This window comes from Taudactylus pleione, unplaced genomic scaffold (assembly GCF_031769625.1).
Source record: "Taudactylus pleione unplaced genomic scaffold, aTauple2 ptg001027l, whole genome shotgun sequence".
NCBI classification, from domain to species: Eukaryota; Metazoa; Chordata; class Amphibia; order Anura; family Myobatrachidae; genus Taudactylus; species Taudactylus pleione.
This window is the reverse complement of record NW_028285428.1, coordinates 1,583,505-1,605,622: the sequence shown is the minus strand read 5'-3', so window position 1 is coordinate 1,605,622 and position 22,118 is coordinate 1,583,505. Positions and strand designations below refer to the sequence as shown.

General features: G+C 40.2%; 1 protein-coding gene across 4 annotated transcripts in view; it reads right to left on the bottom strand.

The window, feature by feature from the left end:
* The window catches only part of TTN (titin), a 285,062-nt gene that overhangs the window by 27,373 nt on the left and 235,571 nt on the right, over nt 1–22,118 (bottom strand). For all 4 annotated transcript variants that reach the window (XM_088461211.1, XM_088461212.1, XM_088461213.1 and 1 more), the window contains 8 exons: nt 4,844–21,949; nt 4,428–4,724; nt 3,678–4,265; nt 3,288–3,590; nt 2,536–2,832; nt 856–1,143; nt 463–762; nt 68–370 (listed from right to left, as the gene is read on the bottom strand). In XM_088461211.1, coding sequence (XP_088317337.1) covers nt 68–370; nt 463–762; nt 856–1,143; nt 2,536–2,832; nt 3,288–3,590; nt 3,678–4,265; nt 4,428–4,724; nt 4,844–21,949 — 19,482 coding nt within the window. The remainder of the gene's footprint in view (nt 1–67; nt 371–462; nt 763–855; nt 1,144–2,535; nt 2,833–3,287; nt 3,591–3,677; nt 4,266–4,427; nt 4,725–4,843; nt 21,950–22,118) is intronic.

Genomic DNA, 22,118 nt, shown 5'->3' with positions numbered 1-22,118 from the left:
AGTTAATTATCAAAATTTTGATTATGCTCTTAGAACATGTCACTGCAAAGTTAAACTAGTGCTTTACCAATAGGATCTACGGCTTTGTAGAAGTCTGAAGCTTCTGAGAATGGACCTTGGCCAGCTGCATTGATGGCAGAGACACGGTATTGATAGTCACTATCTTCAGTAAGTCCTGTTACTTTCTGTCGTGTGTCACGGATGGATTCCTTGATTACTTTGAACCACCTCAAGCTCTTCTTGTCACGTTTCTCCAAGTAATATCCACTTATATCACTTCCTCCATCTACTGTGGGTCTACTCCAGGTTACAGTCATTGAATTCTTGGTAATTGTGACTGCCTCAGGAACACTTGGAGGGCCAGGTGTGACTTAAATATAAAAACAGAAACATTAATACAAATTATGCAAACAGCAAAACTTTACAGAAACATGGCCACATTGGAGACTAAGCATAACTTACCAAAGGCATTTCTTGCTATTATAGGTTCAGATTCCAGAGGATCTCCAACTCCATATTTGTTCACACCTCTCACACGGAATATGTACTCATTTCCTTTAATAAGCTTGGTGACTGATATTACACATTCTTCATGCTTTTCTGTGACCAAAGACCACACCACGCGACTGGTCTCACGTTTTTCCACAATGTAATGGGTCACCTTTGATCCTCCATCATCTGAAGGTGGCTCCCACATAAATGTAACCTTTTCAGCTGTGACTGTCTTGAATTGTATTAGTCCTGCAGGTGGACCAGGTTTATCTATATGGACAAGGAAAAAGAATAATGAATATTTGGAAAAACAACTATATTTCAAAAGACATTTTACTTAACTTATTTTTCTTTCTTACATACCAAGCAGTTGTACTCTGACGCTTGCTGACGCAGAGCCCATAGCATTCTTCAGTTTTAATTCGTAAAGTCCACTGTTGACCCGTGAAGCATCCTTAATGAGGACTGACGAAAACTCACTGGTGTTTTCAATAGACAATTGGGCACTAGTCTGTATTTCTTTTCCATCTTTGAACCATTCAATTGAAGGTAGAGGTTTCCCAGAAATGCCGAGTTTTAGTTTCACAGCCACCCCAGCCTTGAATTTGACAACTTCTGTGTACTCTGGTGGTACATCTATTTGAGGAGCACCTATAGAATAGAGTGGAAAATGTGTAATACCTGCATACATTAAATATATATATATATATATAATCCACAGCAAACAAAGCGGCACTCAGGAGACTTTACACTGGGGTGAAATAACGTGTTTTACTTCAACGTTTCGGGATACGGAGAACCCGTCTTCAGGAACACACAAATCCATTAATCATCTATCATGTATGTGATTCCTTACAGTTTCTGTAAATGTTCCAGATGAAATATATATTTCTTGACAAAGTGTAGTCATTGAGGAAAGTGTTCTCTTTAAGGCCTGATTATGCAAAATGAGTCTCCTGTTTATAAAGCTTTTGACACCCCACCCTACATGGTTAATCACACTTTAATGCTTAGGTGTTGTAATATGTGCACTAAAGTGGTTTCACTTGCTTATTTTGGAAGATCCCACCCTGTGTCAATATCTGGGTCCAAAAATGTACTGCAAACTGATTTATCTCAAGGAAACATTGGATGACTCAAAAAAAACAAAAACTTTTTTGAACACTGGAAAGCAGTATCCATGTTATTTGGGACAAAAGCTAGCATTGCACTGTGCAACTCAATATGCTATTTGTTTTGCTGCTTAACTATGAATCACATATTTGTGATATGTTTGCTGTCCATAGAGTGGGATGTAGTTGGCATCCCGGCAGTCGGGATGCCGGTGGTTAGAATCCCAGTGCCGGAATCCCGGCAGCAGTCGGAATCCTGACTCCAGAATCCCAACTGCTGCGATCCTGATGGTAAGTATTAGGGTTAGGGGGAGGGTTAGGCACTAGGGGGAGGGTTAGACTATGGGGGGGCGGGGTTAGGGTAAAGCTGTGGGGGGATGGTTAGGATTAGGCTGTGGGAAAGGAGGGTTAGGGTTAGGCTGTGGGAAAGAAGGGCTAGATGTTAGAGTAAGAGTACTTACCTGCATGCGTTGAGATTCTGTCGGGATGCCACTGTCGGTATTCTGGCCGCCAAAATCCCGACCACTTTGATCCCATACCCAACCACATTGAGTTTAGACATAAATTTCAGTTGCCTTTTTGTCCTTCAAATACTTTCTTATCAGTGTAACTCAAATACTTTCTTATCACTGTAACTAACAAAATGTATCACATACCAGCTATCTTCAGCTGCCCTCTAATGCTTCCCACATTGAATAAGGAATTGGCATGCTCTGCCTTCTCATACTGTTCTCCCCATTTCAGGGACAACCTACGTAATGCCTGTTTTAGCTCTTTCAAAACGTCTATCTGTTAGCTCTCTAAAGTCTAAACACGTTTGCAATTGTATTGCTCTACTGCCTTTTGTGGTATGTATATAGGACATACTTCTGGTAAAATACCTTAGAAAAAAAATTATTTTAATGTTATTATTTAAAGTGTAGTCACTTACCATAAGTGTCAACGCAAGTGATAGGTCCTGCCACGTCTGATGAGTTACTAATAGAACCCACAGCATTCTTTGCAAAGACGCGGAATTCGTACTGAGAGCTCTGAGTCAAACCAGATACAACAAACTGTGTCTCAATGACATTAGTGAAGCTAGCCTTGGTCCACCGGCCACTTGGAAAATCGCGTTTTTCTACAATGTATCCAGTAATTTTGCTGCCACCATCATATGCAGGTTTCTGCCAAACCAAGCTCACTGAAGTCTTTGATATGTCAGTGACACGGACATTTCTTGGAGGTTCTGTAAAGGAAATATAATATGAGATTTGTTTTCTGACTATTTTGGGATTTTCAGTATGACTGGATTTGTAGAATTTACTGTTAAACACGTAACTGATATCTATATAATAATTATCTAAGGCCCAGCATGCATGTGCATTGGGAGCTAGGGAGCGTGCTACCCCTCCAATGATTCGCACTGCTAGGGAGTCAGGACAGACCTAGGAGAGGAGGACCCACCGGGTTTCGTAAAAGGAGGGTGCGGGATGAAACGGGGAGGTGGAGGGGGCAAATAAAACAGTGGGATGAAATGGCTAGCCAAAGCACCAGAGTGAGGGGCCGGACAGGGTTGTGGAGTCAGGAGTAGACTGAGGTGACCCGGCATAGATTATATCATATCTAGAAACATTTTTTCAATCTGTTCTGATATTGATTACAGAAGTATGTATTTTTAAAAGGTATGCATTAAACACTTACCACATGGGTCAATTGCAAGGACAGGTTCTGATGGGTGACTGGCTTTGCCAATACCAGCAGCATTTTCTGCATATACTCTAAACTCGTAGATCAACCCAGCACTGATATTGGTGACCTTGAAGTGACTTGTGCGAATAATTGTCTTGTTTGCTTTCTGCCATAATATGCTGTTCCTATCTTTCATTTCTAAGTGATATCCAAAAACTGCATTGCCACCATTAGAGACTGGCTCATGCCAACCAACTGTAATGCTCTCTCTGGTAACATGGCTGACCCAAGGTGTTGATGGTGGTCCAGGTATAGCTGTAAAAGAGAATATAACAGGTGGTGAAAACATGCAGAATATTAGTAATGGGATACTAGAAAATATGATATAGTCTCAAAACTTACTGTAAGGAAGCTTGACAGTTACACAAGAGGAATCTATATGGTCACTGATGCCAAAGCGATTTTCAGCTTTGATGCGAAATTGGTATTCTTCTCCTTTAGTGAGTTTCATGACCCTTGTAATGTTCCTAGCCACGGTAGAGGACACTTCAGACCAAGCGGCAGTGCTTGTCTCTCTCTTCAGGACAATGTAGTTAGTAACTTGACTTCCGCCGTCATAAGCTGGAGGCTCCCATTGTAGTGTTACACTGTCTTCAGTGACATCATTGATGGCCACAGGTCCTACAGGTGGGCCAGGCCTGTCTAGTACCACAATCTTGATTTTGGATTTAGTGGTTCCACTGGAGTTGGATGCTGTCAACTCATATGTTCCAGCATCAGCAGCGACACTTTCTTTAAGATTAATGATTATGCTTTCAGCTGTGGTTTCAGTATTAAATCTTAAAGTTGATTTCACAAGAAGCCCATCCCTGGACAATGTCACCTTAGGAAGAGGTTTACCAGAAATTGGAATGTCCACTTTCAGATTTGAGCCTGCTCTGACATACACAGTATTACTTGGGTAACCTTTCATGTCTATTTCAGGTGATTCTGAAAAATAACAATATGACAGTTACAATGACAGACAGATGTATTGTAAAATGATAAACAAGAAAGAAAACATATTTCAAATGCAAATATGCTAAGACGGTATTTCCAGTGCATAAGTATTAAAATTATGTTAAAATCATAATAGAATCGTAATAAACTTACCAAGTTTTTCCTTTACAGTTATAGGTAGGAGAAGCTCCTTAGGCTCACTTAGACCAGCCTGGTTTTCAGCAAAAACTCTGAAGAAATAATCAACATTTTCTTTGAGACCACGGATATCATGGCGAGTTGTCTTGACAACTGCACATTTGACCCATTTTTGTTGTCCCTTCTCTAGCGCTTCAACAAGATAGCCTAGAATCTTGCTTCCTCCATCATGCTCTGGTTTTGACCAACCCAGTGACACACTGTCTTTTGTCACATTGGTTACTCCAAGTTTTTCTGGTGGGCTGGGTTTCTCTGTGAAAGAGATATATATAAAAAGGTTTAGAACAATGATTATTAGTGATACCAATTAATATCACTATTTGTGTAGTATAGAATTTTTTGTTATTTTGCTAAAGATAAACAACACTAACCTGTTATTTTTACACCTTCCTTGGTCTCTGCAGGAACTCCAACGCCAAACTCATTTTCTCCAGAGATTCTGAAATAGTAAACTCCACTCTCTTGTAGACCAGTGACTTTGTATGTAAGACGATGACAGTTGTTTGTCACAGATACCCATGCTTTCTTGCTTGCTTCTCGTTTCTCAATATGGTAATTCTTAACTGGTGCACCACCATCATTCTCGGGAACATCCCAGGACAGAACAGCAGATTCTTTTGTTACATCTTTGACAGTGATATTTGAAGGTGGTCCAGGAGAATCTAGAACCTTCACAACTAATGTTAATGTCGCAGTGTTTAGAATATTTTGCAAAGTAAGTGTATATTTTCCAGAATCATTTCTTGTTGCTTTTTCAATGGAAAGTGATGTTCGTGTATCTGTGGTATCAATGGTAGCTCTAGAGCGTAAGTCAGAGTCCAGCTTACTCCACATTACATTAGGTACAGGTTTGCCTTTATAAGGCACTGTCATAGTGAATGATCCACCAGCTTTAACAATCAATGTCTTGCGCATTTCACTATCAATGTCAAATGCTGGTTCTTCTTCTCTTTCCTTCACAATATGTGGCTCTGTGCTGTCGCTCGGGTCACTAACACCAACCTTATTGACAGATCTAGCTCTAAAGGAGTACTCAGCTCCAGAAATCAGAGCTATCACTGTATACTCCGTGCTTCTGACATTTGTCACAGCTGTCGTCCATTCACTATCATCAGATTTTTTGTATTCGACAGTATATCCTGTAACTGGTGAGCCTCCATCAAACAGTGGTTTTACCCATCCGATTGTTACACTTGTTTTTGTTGAGTCTACAATTTTAGGCTTGGAAGGTGGAGAAGGCAAGAAAATTGGATCTTCTGCGCGAACCAAAGGTGAACAATCACTTGGGGCACTGAGGCCAGCAGCATTTTCTGCATACACACGATATTCATATTCACATCCTTCACGTAAGCCAGAAGATTTTACTCTGAGGTCATAAACAGGTTTTTTGTTTACTCTCATCCATCTAAGGCTATTTTTCTCACGTCTCTCAATTACATATCCTGCTATTTCACTACCACCATCACTCTCTGGTCTTGCCCAACAAAGAGTCATAGCTTCTTTAGTAACACTGGTGATCTCCAATGATTTTGGTGCACATGGTACTGTATATGGATCTAGTGCCTTTATGGCTTCACATTCCAGTGGTTCACCCACTCCATATTTGTTGACACCCATCACTCGGAAAACATATTCATTGCCCTTCAGAAGTTTTGTTACTTTACAGGAAGTGGTTCGAAGTTCTGCTTCACAGAGTGTCCAGGCAATACGACTGGTCTCACGCTTTTCAACAACATAGTAGTCAATTTCAGCACCACCGTTTTCTTGAGGAGGGCCCCAGGAAAGAGAACACTTTTCAGCAGTTACTCCAGCAATTTGTAGTGGGCCTGCTGGAGGACCAGGTCTATCAAGTACCTTGCAGTTTACAGCTAAGGACCTTGTTCCAGCAACATTTTGTAGTGTTAAGACATATTGGCCTGAATCTCTTCTTATGCAATCTTTAACTACAACCACTGTACTGTTGTCTGTTGAGCTTATCTCAACTCTTGCTTTTTCTTCAATTTCTTTGCCATCTTTTGTCCATGAAACAACAGGATGAGGACGTCCTGCAATATCAGCATTGATTTTAAGGACTTCACCTGCTTTGACAACAACAACATCCCTGAATTTAACATCCATCATTATTCTTGGAGCATCCACATCATCCTTAACTGTAATAGGTCCTGTTGATTCCGATGGCTCACTAAATAGCCCTGCAGAATTCCTTGCAATAATGTGGAACTCATATCTCTGGTCTTCTGTGAGAGCAGTTACATCAAAGAAGGTTTCTTGGATGTTAGTAAAGTTGCATTTTAGCCATCGTCCATCAGGCAGTTCTCTTCGTTCAATAATGTATCCTGTAATCTTTGCTCCACCATCATATTCTGGTTTTGTCCAAGTCAATGAAACAGATGTTCTTGTTATGTTAGTAACTTCTGGCTGACCTGGGGGATCACATGGGTCTCTTGCAGCAACTGGTTCACATGATTTACTGCACTTGCCAATTCCAGCAATGTTTTCAGCATATACACGATATTCATACATAAGTCCTTCTTCAAGACCTGTTACTTTTAGTTGTGTGTCAGATATTAGACTTTTGTTTACTTTAGTCCAGAGAATGCTGCTTCTTTCTTTTCTCTCTAGGTGATATCCAATTACTTGACTACCACCATCATTTACTGGAGGTTGCCAAGTAACAATCATGAAAACTTTTGTTGAGTGGGCAATACCAGGTGTTCCTGGTGGTCCTGGTGGTTTAAATGGATACTGAACAATTACTGATGAACTGTCTGTATATTGGCTCTTTCCATAACGGTTTTCTGCACAAACACGGAACTGATATTCTGATCCAGTTTTTAGACGTGCAACTTTAATAGATGTTCTTGCCACTGTTGCTGACACTAGTTCCCATGAAGTGGTAGTAGTGTCTCTCTTTTCAACAATGTAATTATTTATATGGCAGCCGCCATCATATTCAGGAGCACTCCAAGAGAATGAAATGCTGTCAGCACTAACATCATCAATTTTGATGGGTCCTGATGGTCCTGGTTTATCAAGTACTATGACACCAACTGAAACGGTTGATGAACCTGCACTGTTTGAGGCAATCAATTCATACTGGCCAACATCATCTTTGGAGGCCTCTTTGATAGAAAGAATTGTAGAGGTCTTTGAAACTTGAACATTTACTCTTGTTGTTTGTTTTAAAGCCTGTCCATCTTTCTTCCATGTTATGGTGGGAGGTGGTCTTCCTCGGATTGGTACATCAATCTTGAGATCATCACCAGCTTTCACGCTAAAAGTATTGAAAAGTAGTTCAATGGTTGGCTGAATTTCAATATCCTTTGCAACTATTGGTACACCAAGTTGTCTCGGATCACTCTTTCCTTTCTCATTAACAGCAATTACTCTGAATGTATATTCTTCTCCTGTAATTAAACCAGAGATTGTTGCTTCCAGGGTCTTCACCTGAGTGCAAGTGCTCCATTTTTCACTTCCTTTCGTTTGCATTTCCACAATGTAGCTAGTAATTTTACTACCTCCATCGCTCTCTGGTTTCTCCCAGGAAATAGTTGCACTGTTTCGAGTTACATCAACAAGACTTACTCTGCCAGGTGAAAGAGGAGCTTCAGACACTTTAATGGGATCTGTTGTTCTTGCAGGTAGGCCAACACCATGTTCGTTTGCAGCTAGAACACGGAAATAATAAACACTTCCTTCCTGTAGCTGCTCAATTCTAAATGTATTTTTAGTACAATTACTTGTCACAGTTGCATAAGCTTTTCTAGTAGCTTCACGTTTTTCAACAATGTAATTTGTGATCTTTGATCCTCCATCGATAAGTGGTGGATCCCAAGACAATGCCACAGAATCCTTTTTGATTTCTTTGACTGTTAAGTTTACAGGTGCACTTGGTGAATCAAGTACTCTAACATTGATAAAAGCTGTTTTTGAACCGCTATTATTTTCCAATGTTAAGTTATATCTTCCACTGTCAAATCTGTTAACATTGTCAATAACCAACATAGTATATGAGCTTGTCACTTCAACTAGGGCTCTTTCAGTAAGTTTGTCATCTGCCTTTTCCCATTTTACTTCAGGCTCAGGTCTTCCTTTGATTGTGACAAACAATCGTAAGCTTCCACCAGCCCGGACAGTAACAGTCTTTCTTAAGTCAGCATCAAGTTCTATTTCAGGTGGCTCTAGCTTATCTGCAGCAACCACTGTTCCTGGAATTGCAGCAGGTTCTCCTACACCTTCAGAGTTGATGGCACATATACGGAAGCAATATTCTGCATTTTCTTTAAGTTTTGTTACAGTAAATTGTTTACCCTGTAATCCTGTTGGCGGAGTGACAGTAGTCCATTCATCTGCTGCTGATTCTTTAAATTCTACAACATAACCTAAAACTGGTGCACCACCATCATAAACAGGCTTGCTCCAAGCAAGAGACACAGATGATCTAGATGTGTCTGTTATTTTTGCATTATTTGGTGGACCTGGTGGATATATGGCATCACATGCCCGGTAGAAAGTTGATGGTTCACTTGCTTCTCCAACACCTGCTGCATTTTCTGCAGAGACTCTAAATTCATAGAAATGTCCATCTGTTAGCCCTGTTACTCTTAGCCTTAAATCTGTTAATCTTTTCTTATTGCACTTTGTCCACCTAATACCTTCTTTGTCACGCTTTTCAAGTATGTACCCTTCTATCTCTGAACCACCATTATCTTGGGGACGCCCCCAAGTTACCACCATAGAATCCTTTGTGATTGCTGAAACCTCTGGTGTTGTGGGTGCACTTGGAGGCTTAAATGGATTACGAGCTATAACTGGTTCAGATTCAAGTGGCTCACCAATTCCATATTTGTTAACAGCAACGACACGGAAAATATATTCATTTCCTGTTAGAAGTTTAGTGACTTTGTAACTAAGCGCTTGTACATCTGAAGCAACTTGAGTCCAAGAAAGTCTGCTTGTTTCTCTCTTTTCAATGTTGTAGTGTGAGATATTTGCACCACCATCCTGTGCTGGCGGGCCCCATGCCAAGTAACACTTGTCTGCTGTTACACCTGTAACGTTTAATGGACCTTCTGGAGGTCCAGGACGATCAAGAACTTTAACAGTAATAGGAATGGATTTTGTTCCACCTACATTGCTGAGGTTTAGTATATACTGACCACCATCTACTCGAATACAATCTTTAACAGTTAATGTTGTTCTCTGAATGGTGGACTTTATTTCTGTACGTGCTGTTGTTGCCTCAATGTCTTTTCCATCTTTTGACCATGAGATGTCTGGAATTGGTTTGCCATGAATGTCAGCTTCAAGAACAAAAGTATCCCCAGCATTGACGACAATCACATCTTTGTACTTTGGATCTAGAGATGCTTTTGGTGCATCAATTTCATCTCTTGCAGTGATAGGTCCAGTGCTGTCTGATGGTTCACTAAAGTTTCCAGCAGCATTTCTTGCTATAACTCTAAATTCATATCTATCATCCTCTGTAAGGCCAGTTGCTGTAAACTCTGTTTCTAGCACGTTTGTAAAGCTGGCTTTCATCCAGCGACCCTCAGGTAATTCCTTCTTTTCTACAATATATCCTGTTATTTTACTGCCACCATCATATTCTGGTTTTGTCCAGTGAAGAGTGACAAAATTTCTTGTAATTTCAATAGCTTCTGGGCGACCAGGTGGATCACATGGATCACGGGCAACATAACACTCAGATACTTTGCTAGGTTTGCCAACACCAACAATGTTCTCAGCATATACTCTGAATTCATATTCCAAGCCTTCTTCAAGGCCATTAGTTTTCAATTTTGTGTCCTGGAGAAGTGTCTTATTTAGTTTGGCCCAAAGGATGCTATTTTTCTCTTTGCGTTCCACATGGTAGCCAAGAACTTTGCTTCCTCCATCATTTACAGGTTCATGCCACTGCACAATCATATGGTCCTTAGAAAGGGATTTTACAAATGGAGTTCCTGGTGGCCCTGGTTCTTTGTAGGGATACTGTACGATAACTGCAGAAGAATCTAGAGGTGAACTCTTTCCATACCTATTTTCAGCATAAATTCGGAATTGATACTCTGTGCCAGTTGTGAGTTTTGTCACCTTAATGGTTGTTCTTGCAACTGTTGCTGATACTGTCTGCCATGTAGTAGAGGTTGTATCACGTTTTTCTACAATGTAATTGTTTATTTGACAACCGCCTGTATACTCTGGTACATCCCATGAAAACACCACATAGTTGGAACTAACCTCATCAAATCGTATAGGTCCCTTTGGTGGGCCAGGCTTATCAAGTACAATAATTGTAAGATTTTCAGTTGCTGTGCCAGCACTATTTGTTGCTGTTACTGTATACTTGCCAAAATCATCTTTATTGCTTTCTTTGATATGCAATGATGTTGATGTTGTAGTGTCATCAACATTAACTCTAGTTGTCTGTTTCAGTGCTTGGCCATCTTTGGCCCAAGTAATGTTGGGTTTAGGTCTGCCTATTACTGGAATGTCAATCTTCAGATCTTCACCAGCTTGTACATTGTAAGAATTAAACATCAGTTTTAAACTTGGCTCAATAGTCAAATCTTTAGCTATAACAGGAATGCCAAGTACCCTTGGATCACTCTTTCCTTTTTCATTATAAGCAAGAACTCGGAAAGAATATTCCTGTCCTGGACTTAAGCCAGAAACAACAGTACTGCATGTTTTTGTTTCAGAGACAGTGCTCCACTTGTCTATTCCCTTTGGTTGAGATTCCACTAAATATCCTATAATTCTGCTGCCTCCATCATGCTCAGGTTTTTCCCATATTAGTGATACACTTCTCTGAGTTACGTCAGTGAGGGTAATTTTTCCAGGTGGTAAAGGTGCTTCAGAGGCCTTTACTGCATCAATTGTTTCCACCGGTAGGCCAATGCCATACTCATTTTCAGCCATAACTCTAAAGTAATATACAGCTCCTTCTGTAAGGTTTTCAACCTTGTAACTTGTTTTGCTGCATTTGGCGGAGACATTTGCATAAGCCTTTCTGGTTGACTCTCGCTTGTCAATAACATAGTTCTTTATTTTGGCACCACCATCAATGATTGGAGGTTCCCATGTAAGAGTCACTGAATCTTTCTTGATGTCTTTCACAAGTAGGTTTATTGGAGCTCCTGGTGTATCAAGCACCTTAACAGTGACAAATGCAGATTTTGAGCCACTGCTATTTTCCAGTTTAAGAATATACTTTCCAGCATCATTTCTATCACAATTATCTATAGAAAGCTGAGTATAGTTGACACCTCTTTCAATTTGTGACTTTTCAGTAAGTTCTCCATCTTCTTTTGACCAGCTTATTTCTGGAATTGGTCTTCCATTGAATGGAATTTGAATTCTAACATTTCCACCAGCTCTAACCAATATTCCCTTTCTTAGTTCAGAATCGAGGTCTATCTCTGGAGCTTCAAGCTTGTCTTCTGGTTTTACTGTTCCTGGTACTTGTGCAGCCTCACCTACACCAGCCTTATTTATAGCACAAATGCGAACTTGGTATTGTTGATGTTCAATAAGTTTAGTAATCTCATATTTAGTAACTTGAAGACCTGTCTGGGGGGTACACACTGTCCATTCTTCTTCATCTCCCTTGCAGATCTCTACGATGTACCCTTGAATTTCACTTCCACCATCATAAATTGGCTTACCCCAAATAACAGTGATAGAATTTTTAGATGTATCTACTACATGTGGGTTTGAAGGTGGTCCAGGTTTGAATATAGGATCACATGCTTTAAAGTAGGCTATAGCTGGGCTTGCTTCACCGACTCCAGCAGCATTTTCTGCAGAAACTCTGAATTCATATTCATGATCTTCTGTTAATCCAGTAACTCTGAATCTTAAATCTGTAATTCTGCGTTTGTTGCACTTAGTCCATCTAATGCCAGCTCTGTCGCGTTTTTCTACTATGTAGCCAATAATATCACTGCCACCATCATTATCTGGTCTGCTCCAACAGACAGTCATGGAATCCTTTGCAATGTTGGTTACTTCAAGTGACTTGGGGGCACCAGGTAGCACAAATGGATTTTTCATTAAAACTGGTACAGACTCTAGTGGCTCGCCAACGCCATATTTATTTACAGCCATGATACGGAAGATGTATTCATTGCCTTCCAAAAGCTTTGTTACTTTTAGAGATGTAGTAACTACTTCAGATGCAACAACAGTCCAAGCAAGGCGACTTGTTTCCCGCTTTTCAATGACATAATGATTAATATCACTACCACCATCATGCTGAGGAGGACCCCATGCCAGAGAACATTTGTCAGCTGTAACTCCAGTAACATGAACTGGTCCTTCTGGAGGTCCAGGCCGGTCCAGAACTTTCACTTGAATAGGAATTGACTTGGTTCCTGCAACATTAGTGGCTTGCAAAATGTATTGTCCACCATCAATTCTAATTGCATCTTTGACAACAATAAGTGCCTTAAAATCAGTGTTCTTGCTCTCACACCTAGCTGAATCCTCAACTTCTTTATCCCCCTTGAACCACTGTATTGTAGGAATAGGTTTTCCATGCACATCAGCGTCAAGTTTAAATGTGTCACCAGCATTAACAACAATGGTGTCTTTGTATTTTGGATCCATGGAAATTCTTGGTGGTTCTACCTCATCCTTGGCCGTTATGGGTCCTGTACTATCTGAAGGTCTACTAAAGGTTCCAGCAGCATTCTTTGCAATAACTCTGAACTCATATCTTTGGTCTTCAGTTAGTCCAGATACAGTAAACTGTGTTTCGATGACATTTGTAAAGCTGGCTTTCATCCAGCGACCTTCAGGCAGATCACGCTTTTCAACAATATAGCCAGTTATCATGCTGCCACCATCATACTCAGGTTTCTTCCAGCTTAGGGTAATTGCATTTCTTGTTACAATTATAGGTTCTGGACAACCTGGGGGGTCACATGGATCTCGGGCAAAGTAGCACTCCGAAACTTTGCTTGGTTTGCCAGTGCCAACTATATTTTCAGCATACACCCTAAATTCATACTCTATGCCTTCTTCAAGATTGATGGTCTTGAAGTATGTGTCAGGAATAATTGTTTTATTTACCTTTGTCCACATTATACTGTTTCTCTCTTTTCGTTCAAGATGGTAGCCAATTACTTTGCTTCCGCCATCATTTATTGGTTCATGCCATTGTACAACTATGCTATCTTTAGATATTGTTGCAGCTGATGGTGTGCCTGGTGGCCCAGGCTCTTTATATGGATATTGAGCTATAACTGGTTCAGAATCCAGTCCAAAGCTTCTTCCATACCTGTTTTCAGCAAAGATCTTGAATTGATACTCTGTGCCAGTTTTTAATTTTGATACCTTAAGTGTAGTTCTCGCAATAGTTGCTGAAACAGTCTCCCAAAGTGTAGTAGTTGTATCTCTCTTTTCAACAATGTAATTTGTTATCTGACAGCCACCGGTGTATGTTGGAGGATTCCAAGATAATGTTATACTATCAGCACTCACTTCATCAAATTTCACTGGGCCACTTGGTGGATCAGGCTTATCTAGTGTTATAATTTCAATAGATGCTACTTTCTGTCCAACAACATTGGACACTGTAATTGCATACATGCCTGCATCATCCTTATTTGTTTCCTTAATAATCAATACAGTATGATGCGCTGTTTCAGTAGCATTAACTCTAGTGGTCTGCTTGAGAGTCTGACCATCCTTTGTCCAAGTGACATTTGGCTTTGGTCTTCCAGAGATAGGTACTTCAATCTTCAAATCATGTCCAACTTGAACACTGTAGCTACTAAATGCCGGTCGTACATCTGGCTCTATCACCAGGTCTTTAGCAACCACTGGAACTGCAAGTGATCTGGGATCACTCTTTCCCTTCTCATTTACTGCAATTACTCTGAACATATATTCGCCTCCCTGGGTTAAATTAGTTATCACTGCTTCAAGTGCTTTGACGCGAGTACAGTCAGACCATTTCTCACTTCCTTTAGCTTGCATTTCAACAATGTATTGAATGATTTTGCTGCCACCGTCATGTTCAGGTTTTAGCCAAGATAATGACACACTGTTTCTGGTCACATCAAGCACTGTTATTTTTCCTGGCGGTTGTGGAACCTCAGAAACCTTCACAGGTTCAGCAATCTCGGCTGGAACACCAATTCCATATTCATTCTCAGCTGTTACCCTGAAGTAGTAACTGCAACCTTCTTGAAGTTGGTCTATTTTCCATGAAGTCTTATGACAGTTTGTTGCAACAGCAGCATATGCTTTTCTTGTGCTTTCTCGTTTCTCAATTATGTAGTTTTTAATCTTAGCTCCACCATCCAATGCAGGAGGTTCCCATGCTAGGGACACAGAGTCTTTAGTGACATCCTTTAATTTAAGGTTTAACGGGGCACTTGGTGTATCTAAAACTCTGACAGTTATAAAGGCAGATTTGGTGCCACTGCTGTTTTCCAATGTTAAGGTATATTTTCCAGAATCAAATCTATTAACATTATCCAGGACAAGTGTGGTGAAGCTACTTGTCACATCAATCTGGGCTGTTTCTCTGATTTCTCCGTCAACTTTTCCCCACTTTACTTCAGGTGCTGGACGTCCTCTAATAGGAATAAAAAGCCTTAGTGAACCACCAGCCCTTACATTAACAATTTTCCTGAGTTCTGGATCTAGATCAAGGTCTGGTACCTCTAGTTTCTCTTCAACAATAATTGATGCAGGGATATCAGCATGGTCTCCAACACCAGCCTTATTTACTGCACATATACGGAACTTATATTCATGCTTTTCCACAAGTTTGTCAACTTCAATTCGAGTTTCCTTTATGCCAGTTGCTGGAGTGCACATAGACCATTCATCAGTGCTAGTATCACACTTTTCAACAATGTAGCCCTGAATTTCACATCCGCCATCATAGATTGGCTTGCTCCATGAAAGGATTACAGAAGATCGTGTAACATCCACTGCTCTGGGATTGTTTGGTGGGCCAGGTTTGTATATAGGGTCAGAAGCCTTGTAATAAATGGAAGGTTGACTTGGCTCACTTACTCCAGCAGCATTTTCTGCAGAAACCCTGAATTCATACATATGTGATTCAACAAGTCCAGTTACTCTGAATCGCAATTCACTGACCAATCGCTTGTTGCATCTCACCCAACGTATGCCTTCTTTGTCACGCTTTTCAACAATATAACCGACGATTTCACTGCCGCCATCGAATGCTGGTCGTTCCCAAACAACAATCATAGAGTCTTTGGTTACAGCTGTAACTTCAGGAGCTTTTGGAGCTTGTGGAACAACAAATGGATTCTTTGCAATGATAGCTTCAGATTCAAGTGGTTCTCCAACACCATATTTATTGACAGCCATGATGCGGAAGATATATTCATTTCCCTCCAAAAGTTTGGTTACTTTGCAGCCGAGAGTTTGAACATTTGGTTCTGCAACTGTCCATACTAAGCGACTCGTTTCTCTTCTTTCTACAATATAGTGGTCAATATCACTACCACCATCTTGCTTAGGAGGTTTCCATGCTAATGAGCATTTTTCAGATGTAACACCAGAAATAGTTATTGGTGCTTCAGGAGGTCCTGGTCTATCAAGAACTTTAACATTAACAGATACAGATTTTTCGCCTGCAACATTTTTCAGCAGTAGAATGTATTGACCACTGTCCACTCTGATTGCCTCTTTAACACTTAAAGATGTGAAGAAGTTGGTACTCTTAATTTCTAGTCTAGCTGTATTTGTAAGTTCTTCTCCTGCCTTAAACCACTGAATAGATGGTATTGGCTTGCCAAAAACATCTGCATCAATCTTAAAAGTATCACCAGCATTTACTGTTATAAGTTCCTTGTATTGTGGATCCATGCTTACACGAGGTGGCTCCACTTCATCTCTTGCTGTAATTGATCCAGTGCTTTCAGAAGGTCCACTGAATATTCCAGCAGCATTTCTTGCAATGACACGGAATACATATCTCTGGTCTTCAACTAGTCCAGTAACTACAAACTGAGTTTCAATTACATTTGTAAAGCTTGCTTTCATCCAACGGCCATCAGGTAATTCTTTCTTCTCAACAATATAGCCTGTTATCTTGCTACCACCATCATATTCAGGTTTTGTCCACTGAAGTGTGATTGCATTTCTTGTGACAATTATAGCTTCGGGACGTCCAGGAGGATCACATGGGTCTCGAGCTACATAGCACTCAGATACTTTACTTGACTTGCCAATGCCTACAATATTCTCAGCATAAACTCTAAATTCATATTCAATACCTTCTTCAATGTTGGTGGTTTTAATTTTTGTGTCTGGTAGGATTGTTTTATTCAGTTTCACCCAAAGAATGCTGTTTCTTTCTTTGCTTTCAACATGATATCCAAGGATCCTGCTACCACCATCATTTACTGGCTCATTCCATTGTACAACCATGCTATCCTTAGTATTGGCAGATACAAATGGTGTTCCTGGTGGTCCAGGGAGCTTGTATGGGTATTGAGCAATCACTGCTTCAGAGTTCAAATATCCACTCTTGCCATATCTGTTTTCAGCTGCAATTCTGAACTGATATTCACAGCCTGTTTTCAGTCTTGTGGCCTTTATAGTGGTTCTTGCCACAGTTGCAGATACAATTTGCCAAATAGTTGTTGATGTGTCACGTTTCTCTACTATGTAATTGTTGATAGAGCTTCCACCATCATATTTTGGTGGTTCCCATGACAGACTAATACTGTCAGCTGTCACTTCATCAATTTTAACTGGACCTGTTGGAGGTTCTGGTTTGTCAAGGACAATTATGCTGAGCTGTTCAGTAGCCTCCCCTGCAGAGTTGATAAGTTTTATTGAATATTGCCCAACATCTTCTTTAGAAGCCTCTTTGATTGTGAGCAAAGAGGTGCTTTCTGTATTTTCTGCATTAACTCGTGTTGTCTGTTTCAGTGGTAGATTGTCTTTATGCCATGTAACAGTTGGCTTAGGACGTGCAATGAATGGGACATCAACTTTAAGGTCCTCTCCAGCCAAAACACTAAATGTGTTAAATAAAAGCTTGAATGCTGGTGCAATTACAAGATCTTTAGCAACAACTGGTACCCCAAGCTGTCGTGGATCACTGATTCCTTTGTCGTTTTGAGCTGATATGCGGAACATGTATTCTTCTCCTTGTATCAATCCAGTTATTTTGGCATCTGTTGTTTTTACAGTTGTGCATGTTGCCCATTTCTCACTTCCTTTACTTTGCATCTCTACAATGTAGCCAAGAATTCTGCTTCCACCATCATGCTCTGGTTTTTCCCAAGATAAAGAAACGCTGTTTCTTGTTACATCTTCCAATGTGATCTTGCCTGGTGGAAGTGGTCTTTCTGACACTTTAACAGATTCAGGTGTTTCCACAGGTAATCCAATTCCATATTCATTTTCTGCTAGAACTCTAAAATAGTAATTGCATCCTTCTTGCAACTGGTCTATTTTCCAGCTGGTCTTGTGACAATTAGCTGTCACTGTTGAATATGCTTTTCTTGTTGACTCACGTTTTTCTACTATGTAATTCTTAATTTTGGATCCACCATCAATGAGTGGAGGGTCCCAAGTTAATGTAACAGATGATTTAGTGATTTCCTTTATCTTAAGATCTTGAGGTGCTCCTGGCGTATCTAGCACTCTGACATTTACAAAGGCTGACTTACTTCCCGAGCTGTTTTCTATTGTAAGCATGTATTTTCCACTGTCAAATCTGTTTACATTTTCCACAACTAAAAGTGTATAGGAACTTGTTGATTCAATGCTTGCTCTTTCTATAGGTTCACCATTTTCTCTTGTCCATTTAACTTCTGGTGCAGGCCTTCCTTTAATTGGAACAAACACTCGTAATGTACAGCAAGCTCTTATGTTAATAACTTTACGGAGTTCAGCATCCAGATCAATTTCAGGTGGTAGCATTCTTTCTTCAGCCTTTGGTGATCCAGGGACAAGAGTGGGCTCGCCAGCTCCTTCAGAGTTTAAGGCATATATCTGAATTTTATATTCTTGATTTTCTTTAAGACCTGTTATAGTAAAGGAAGTAGCTTTAAGTCCAGCAAGCGGAGTTACAATTTTCCATTCATCTTCCTCAGGTAAAGATATTTCCACGTTGTATCCAGTTATTTCTGAGCCACCATCATATACTGGTTTATTCCAAGCAATTGTGATGGAAGATTTGCTGGTGTCTAGAACTCTTGGGTTTCCTGGTGGGCCAGGTTTGAACACTGTGTCACATGCCTTGTAGAATGGACTACATTGGCTTGGTTTACTAATTCCAGCAGCATTTTCAGCCATTATTCTAAACTCATATTCATGGCCTTCTGTTAGGTTAGACACCTTGTATCGCAAATCAGTAAGAATTCGCTTGTTGCATTTAACCCAACGGAGTCCAGCCTTGTCACGGCGTTCCACCACATAGTTTGTAATTGGGCTTCCTCCATCAGACTCAGGATGTCCCCAGCAAACAATCATAGAGTCTTTTGTAATGGTTGTCACTTCAGGGGTTTTAGGTGGATCTGGTGGTACATATGGATTAACTGCAAGTGTAGGTTCTGATTCCAAAACTTCTCCAGTTCCATACTTGTTAACAGCCATAACACGGAATATATATTCATTTCCTTTCAGGAGTTTGGTAACCTTGAATTTTGTAACTTGGAGATCTGTAACCACATTTGTCCAAGCTAATCTGCTGGTTTCACGCTTTTCCACAATATAGTGATCTATCTTTGCACCTCCATCATCTGAAGGTGGCAACCATGACAGAACACATTTTTCAGCGGTGGCATCACTTACAGCTAGAGGGCCTTCACATGGACCTGGTCTATCAAGAACTTTAACATTAAATACATGCTTTGCAAATCCACCAGGATTTGAAGCCATAAGTGTGTATGCACCACTATCTTTTCTTGCAGAGTCTTTATTTATCAAAGCAGTCGAGAAATCTGCTATTTTTATTTCTAATTTTGCTGTGTCCTCAAGGTCCTTGCCTTCTTTTGTCCAAGACAGTGTGGGAATTGGTCGGCCAGAAACGTCAGCATCAAGTCTGAAAATTTCACCAGCTTTCAGAATGATAATATCTTTGAATTTTGCATCCACCATTATTCTTGGCTCTTCTATATCATCTCTGCAAGTAATTGCATCTGATGGTTCAGATGGCTGGCTGACAGCACCAGCAGCATTTCTTGCAATTATTCTAAACTCGTATTCAGAATTTTCAGTTAATCCACTGACAGTAAACTCGGTCTCTAGAATGTTACCAAAGTTAGCCTTCAGCCAACGGCCATTAGGGAGATCTCTTTTCTCAACGGTGTATCCAGTGATCTTGAATCCTCCATTGTATTCTGGTTTTGACCACTGTAGGGTCACTGAGTGTCTGGTAATATTGATAGCAATTGGTTTTCCTGGTGCGTCAATTGGATCCAGAGCAAATGTTGGCTCAGAAGACTTGCTTGGTTTACCCTTGCCAGCAAAATTTTCTGCCACAACACGGAATTCATATGCAATGCCATCAGTAAGACCTGAGGATTTATATATATTTCCGACTACAAGAGTCTTGCTGATTGTCTGCCACAGAATGCTGTTTCTCTCTTTTCTTTCAATATGATAGCCTAGAATTGGGCTTCCACCATCGGTAACAGGTTCATGCCAGCTGATAGTCATTGAATCTTTTGTAACAGCAATAATTTGAGGTGTACCTGGAGGTCCAGGGATCTTAAATGGATAAGCGGCAACTACAGACTCTGAGCTGAGTGCTGGCCCAGTTCCATATCTGTTTTGAGCTTTGATCCGGAATTGATATTCCAATCCTGTTGTAAGTTTTATAGCTTTAAATGTTGTGCGTATCACTGTAGATGCTAACTCTGTCCAATTAGTACTGTTCGTTTCACGTATTTCCACAATATAGTTGCTTATTGGAACACCACCATCATTCTCTGGAGGATCCCAAGATAAGGTAACAAAATCAGATGAAATTTCATCAAATTTGATTGGTCCTGTTGGTATTCCAGGTATATCATGTACTTGAACAGTAATTATATCACTTATCTCTCCAACAATATTTTTAGCTGCCAAAGTGTATTTGCCAGAATCATTTCTTTTGCATTCATTGATATTTAAGATAGTTGCAGTTGCTGTACGTTCCACATTAAGTCTCTGAGTTTCTCTAAGAAGTTGATCACCCTTTTTCCATGTAACAGTGGGTTTTGGTCTTCCAAGAACAGGGATTTCGACTTTAATGTTGTCACCAGCTATAGCAAGGACAGACTTTTGATGAACGCCACGCAGATCAAATTCTGGAAGCATTAACTGTTCTTTAACAATCACTGGTCTGCTTTCCCTTGGATCACTTCTTCCTGCACTGTTTACAGCCATAACTTGGAACACATATTCTTCATTTTCATTGAGGTTTTTCACTACAAAGTCCAAAGATTTAACTGTTGTAATATGTGTCCATTGATCAGAACCCTTCCTCTGTGCTTCAATTACATAACCTGTTATTTTGCTTCCACCATCATGTTCTGGTTTTGGCCAAGCAAGGCTCACACTGTTCTTGGTAATATCCATGATATTTAAGCTTTCTGGAGGAGAAGGTGCTTCAGAGGCTCTGATTGGCTCAGCTGTTTCAGCGGGCTCACCAATTCCAAACTCATTTTCTGCCAGAACTCTGAAGTAGTATTCACAACCTTCTGCCAAATTAGGAATCCTTAAAGAGCACTTCTGGCATTTAGTTGTTATTGTTGAATAAGCCTTTCGTGTAGATTCACGTTTTTCAACTATGTAATTTGTAATTCGGGAGCCACCATCTATGAGAGGCATATCCCACTGCAAGGTGATGCTGTCTTTAGTAACATCTCTTGCTTTCAAGTTTGATGGAGGTCCTGGTGTATCTAAGACTTTGACGATGACAAATCCAGATTTCTTTCCAGCTGCATTTTCAAGAGTCATTGTATATTTTCCAGCATCATATCTGTTACACTCTGTAATAATTAGCAGAGAATATGATTCTGTGTTTTCAATGTTGGCTCGGATCTTAAGTGGAATGTCACCTTTCATCCAGGTGACCTCAGGCGCAGGTCGTCCTTTAATTGGTACAAATATACGAATGCTTAGTCCAGCTCTGACAACAAGAGTTCTTCTTAGCTCAGCATCAAGTTCAAAGTCAGGAGTCTCTTCACGATCCTTTATTTCCACATCATCAATCTGCGCTGGTTCTCCAGTACCTGCAGCATTAATTGCACGGATCCTGAATTTATATTTTCCACCGGCTTGGAGATTGGCAACAACAAACTCAGTGATCCTAAGCGCTGATCCTGTAGTGTCTTTAACCCATTCTTCTTCTCCATCCTTTTGGTGCTCTACAATGTAGCCAGTGATGTCAAGTCCACCATCATAATGAGGTTTGCCCCAATGCAAAGCTGCAGTAGATTTTGTTGTATCTGTGATTTTTGGATTAGAAGGTGGACCAGGTGGATCTGTAATGAGTAAAATAAAAGTCCAAAATTAAAATAATACTGTGTAAAACAAAATATTTTGATCTCAGACTAATTGAAAATTTGGTTTGACAATTTATATTTTCATTACAATATCTGTTCTTATGCCCCTCTGGTAAAATCAGTATTAACTTTCAGCATTACTAAAATA